This window comes from Salvia hispanica, chromosome 6 (assembly GCF_023119035.1).
Source record: "Salvia hispanica cultivar TCC Black 2014 chromosome 6, UniMelb_Shisp_WGS_1.0, whole genome shotgun sequence".
In the NCBI taxonomy this organism is placed as follows: domain Eukaryota; kingdom Viridiplantae; phylum Streptophyta; class Magnoliopsida; order Lamiales; family Lamiaceae; genus Salvia; species Salvia hispanica.
Window position 1 is genome coordinate 15,334,188 of NC_062970.1, and position 5,292 is coordinate 15,339,479.

Consider the following 5,292-nt stretch of genomic DNA (forward strand, 5'->3'; position numbering starts at 1 on the left):
TTTTTGGTTTTGGATGGTTTTTTTTTAACTATGTATTTTTTTAAAATTTAAATATGTAAGTTTTTTTAAAAATAAAATGATTGCATTTTTCCAATATTTTTGTCGAAATTTTAATTCCGTAATTATTAATTTGTGAATTTTTATTATTGTGCTTGTCCGTCGGGTTGTCCTAGGGGATGTCCGCTATTATGTAGTGGGATGTCCTTATGACGTGGCAGGAGGGGTTTTTTATCCTCATTATGGATGCTCTTAATTGTCTAATTATTTTTTTGATTCATTATATGCACACGAAATTAGAAAAGGCAAAAAGTGGAAAACTTTTGAAGTTAGATGTTCAAAAAAACGATACTTTTTAAAGAAGTATAAAAGAAAGGTTAATTAATTCGAACATTGCACAATTCCCACCCCACGTTTTTGCAAAATTTTGTACTACTAGAAGTATCCTTCATCTAGAAGTAAATCTGGTCAAGTTGTTCAACCAAACTATGATTATATAGGCAGGAACATACTGAAGTCTTCGTAGCATTTAGTTGAAAATCTTGCTTTTCAATTTGAACAACGTGCCAAGATAAAATTGGAACACTGAGACTTTTTTAGGACAAAAATGTAGGTGAACTATCAATTATAGTCAATTCCAAGAAGAGTATTGTTCTTTTTTTAAAATACTAAAGTTACATCATTTAAAATTTAAATCCTAACCTAGACAGGCTTTAAAACAAATTCCTAAACTTCAATAAATACTACTCCTTATTTAAATTTCAAACTATTGTTTTTATAAAAAATATCATACGTCGCTGAAAAAAACTTATATTTTTTACGGACGTAAAAATCGAGATGCAATAATTTGCGTTGAAAAAATTTAAAATTAACAAATTAGAATTCAAAGAATACGTTTCTAAATTAAAGAAAAATTAATTTTATTTTTTTATTTTTTTAAGACGCTTTCATTTGTGTCCTTTAATTTTAGTTCGTACACCAACATTAAGGACGCTTTATGAAGCGTTGGTGATATATTTAGAAACACAAATTAGCGTCTTTAATTGCATTAAAAATGTCCTTAATGGTTTTTTTTTGGTGATAGACTTTTTCAGACATCTAAACCATTGGAGCTTGTTTGTTATTTGAGTATAATATAAAAAAAATGAAGATGTGCACATTTTGTAATTATGTTTCGAATTTATAAGTAATTGCTCATAAATAATGTTAAACTTTTATGCATTAGGTATAATTTGGTGGTTATTTCGTGTTTCGAACATGGTACAACTATAGTTTCGACTAGTTAATTTGTAGGAGTATTTGGTAGCTAAAGATAATTTTATATTAATGATTATGTTGGTAAGGATGTGGTGCAGGAATACCCCCGTATATTTTGGGGAAAATATACCATGTTGAATAATGTGATTGCGATCCAATTAAAATTGTCAAACTTACATAATATATGATGGAATTGTCAGTATGTAAGCATAATTAACAAAAGTGCAAATATAATTTTCAACAACAAAAGTTCTGTAAATTGACAAAACTTAAATGAAATTATGGTTGTGAATCTGATATCCCATTTTAAAATTTGGTTATATTACCAGAATTAACTATTGTAATTATTAGACATGCAAATATGCAATTATGTGATTATAATTGTGATGGCTCTCGTAGGGGTTGTGTTGTCTATGCTAGTTTTCTCTTTTTTTTCTTGTTGGTTTTGGGATTGGTTTTTTCGTGTTTGCCCTTTTGGATAGGATTTTGGTTAATTTTGTCTTGGCTGTTTTTTATTTTTTTATTGAACATTTTGAGAGTAGAACCTTAGCCATCCGCAGCTGCAAGCTGGAGCATTTGTTATTTCATTAAAAAAATGTTATTCGCTCTTTATTTTCATGAATATTTGTTAAATGAAACATCTTAAACAAATTAACAATTATTTAAAATAAACAAGTTAATCCATCCGTCCTCTAAAAATATAAATTTTTGAAACGACTAGAGTTTTAATGTAATATTGGTAAAATAAGAGAAACAGAAAGAAAGGTGTTAATATAAAATGGATCTCACCTGATTAGAGTGAAAGAAGTTTCCTTAAATTGAAAGTTTTTATTTTTAGGGAACTAAACCAAAAAGAAAATAGTTTCTATTTTTAGAAAGGAGTGAGTATTATAACCTTAAAAATCATTATCTAATTAAGTTTTTATTATATACTCTCACATCCCTAAAAAGTTTGTATTTTAAATTATGAACTTTCTAAATTAGTTCAACTAAACATTACTAATAATGTGAATCCAATTATTTACTAGCACTATTTTCACTATCTTTTCTCTTTCTATATCTTAATGTACTAATTTGTTTATTAAAAATATAGTATGTTACTTTACAAATTCATATTTATGAAGGACAGAGGGAGTAGTATGTTGGGCTACTAAAGTACCACTCTATTAAAATATTGCACTCCTTTCGTGCCATAAAATAATATTTTTATTTTGTTATTGTAGTACGTCTCACAAAATTAATTCAATTTACTATTTTTAGAAACCTTTTTACTACACCTTAAACAACTAATAAGGGGGATCCACTATTATTAATACTTCTCAGGTCGCTTGTTAAGTGATTCATATTCTTTTTTTAGATGTCCGAAGATAAGTCACTAATTTCCTTTTTTACATTCTCTCTTGATGTATTCCCCCTCTTACTTTATTTACTCTTTCTCTTACTATTAAAACTCAATTTTCCTTAAATTTTGTGTCCTAAAAATGTATTTCTTAATAAGGGACGGAAGGAGTACTATTTTAATTATTTTTCTTAATTTTTCCTTATTTATCAACTATCAAAAATCTCTATTTTAAGGATAGAGGAAGAAATATTAAATTTATAATATTGGAGGGCTAGGAAACGAAGACCCACATACAACCTAATTGGCTAATTCCATTAATATGCGTTGAAAAACATACGCAGCATTATGTGATTTATGTACTACCCAATTACATCTTGGCATGTGTTACCTGGCTAGCTCACAATCTCTCTCTATATAGTTACTTCACGTCCAACGCTTATGCATAATAGATGCGAAGAGAGAAATGGCATCCGAGTCTGATTCATTTAAGCCCTTTGAATTTGATTCCACTCTGAAAATATTATCAGATTCTTCCACTTTGAAAGCCGTCCCTTCCAAATTCAACCTCACCAATGACCGCAACGCTTTCACTTCTGATTCACTCCCCACCATCGATTTCTCAGCCCTTGTTGGCTGCGATCCTCATCAACGCTCCAACGCTGTCCACGACCTCGCCACAGCATGTCGGGATTGGGGTTTCTTCATAGTAAGATTGATATTACTTAAAATATTATTGCTAAGTATTAAAAATATCAATACCATCATAGTGCAATGTTAACACAAATTTGTGTTGATATTTTAAATATCAATGTCTATGAAGTGTATTAAAATATCAACTAAGTTTATATGACATTTTCAATACACTGCATTTATGAGTTAGCAGAGTTGGCAACTTAAGAACGTTAGCAACGGATCACACCTTTATATAGATTCTAACTTACGCACATGCATGTACTGTGCAGCTTGTGAATCATGGGGTGCCAGAGAGATTGATGAGTGAAATGTTTAGGAAAATGGTAGAATTTTTCAATTTGCCTGATTCGGAGAAGAAGCAGTATGAAGCCAAGAGTGCTTCAGATCCCATCAAATGTGGGAATTTCAACGTCGCCAACACTTCAAACCAAAGCTTTACATTATGGAGGGAATATCTTAAGCTCTACGTCCATCCCAACTTCCATTGTCCTCACCAACCTCAACTCTTGAGGTAAACTATAAAGTGGTTCAAATATAGTTAATGAAAATGAGACTCACTTTATTATTGAGAAAAGGTTATCGAAAATAAATAGTGACTAATTTTGGTAGATCTCAAAAAATAGAAAATTGAATGTTTGGAATTTATATTAAAGGTGTTATATATGTTGGTAGGGATGTGGTGCAGGAATACACCCAAATGATAAGAGTATTGGTTAGGAAGCTAATCGAAGCCATATGCGAAGCCCTAGAACTGAATCAACGTCGTTACGTGGATGAAATATTGAAGATGGAATCGAGTTTTCAATTGTTTGCCACAAATTACTATCCGCGTTGCCCTCAGCCGGACCAAGCCATCGGAATTCCGCCGCATACGGATCATGGTTTGTTCACTTTTCTCATACATAACGGTGTTGCCGGTCTTCAAATTGAGCATGACGGAAAGTGGTTCAATGCTGATTCTCCTAAGAATGCTATTTTAGTCAACGCAGCTGACCAACTTGAGGTATACTGAAATATATCACTCAATTCTTCATTGAAAAATTTCATTAGGCAATCGATACTGTTTTTGTATGTATAGATATTCACCAATGGAAGGTGCAAGAGTGTGAAACATAGAGCGGTGGTGAATGAGGAGAAAGATAGAATCTCGATCGTGGTGGCGAATGGTCCCTCAGGGGAGGCGGTGATCGGACCGGCTGCCGCGCTGGTGGAGAAAGATAGGCGAGCAAAGTATTGTGCAATGAAGTATGAAGAGTATGTGGAGTCGCAGCTCACCAAATCACGTATCGGTGGGAAATCCATTTTGGAACAACAAATGATACTCCCTGCCAATTAAATTATATTACTTGATTCGTCGAATAATTTCAGTTTAATGTTGATCTCTATATCACCATTATACTCGATTTCTGTTTTGTACTTGAGTTGATTATACATGTGATATGTCTTTTCATTAATATCATATCCTTTGAGTGATCAATGGTTTTATTATTATGATATTCGAGGGATAATTACACTATACATATAATACACAAAGTTTCACGTATGTTTCAATTTGATACAAAAAGTTTTAGTTTGCATGTATGAATCATACAAATTCATCCAAAATATCATTAGTAAAAGAAATAGAACTTACCTTCAAGAAGATGAACGGACAATTACTTAGCTTTTCTCTAATGATCGCCCCAAAAAAATCAGAGAACTTCTCTCTCTGGAAAACTGGTAAACAAATGTTTTGAAACTAGCATACAATGATTTTTGCATAATATTTTCTCCGCTTTCAATAATTGGTAACTAGTGCATGGGGATATATTTTGTGATTTGGCTCAAGTGTTTTACACTTCTGAATGTTTATTAATTGTGGAATTTTGATTCATTGTTTTGATTGAAGAGTTCCAAAGTTCAAGAATATTTCAACTCAAAATTTTGGCTTTTTGTTTAGTTTGTAGACTTCAAAAATCCAAGTGCAGTTGGTTAAATAACTACAAGTTTGATTGTTTATTTCT

At 31.4% G+C, this 5,292-nt stretch overlaps 1 protein-coding gene across 1 annotated transcript; it reads left to right on the forward strand.

The window, feature by feature from the left end:
• Positions 1-3,028: 3,028 nt before the first annotated feature.
• On the forward strand, positions 3,029-4,762 carry LOC125196939 (2-oxoglutarate-dependent dioxygenase 19-like). The gene is made up of 4 exons (XM_048095605.1): positions 3,029-3,302; positions 3,559-3,800; positions 3,962-4,292; positions 4,368-4,762. The coding sequence occupies exons 1-4, from the start codon at positions 3,060-3,062 to the stop codon at positions 4,623-4,625; spliced, it is 1,074 nt and encodes a 357-aa protein (XP_047951562.1). The 5' UTR covers positions 3,029-3,059; the 3' UTR covers positions 4,626-4,762.
• Positions 4,763-5,292: the final 530 nt, after the last annotated feature.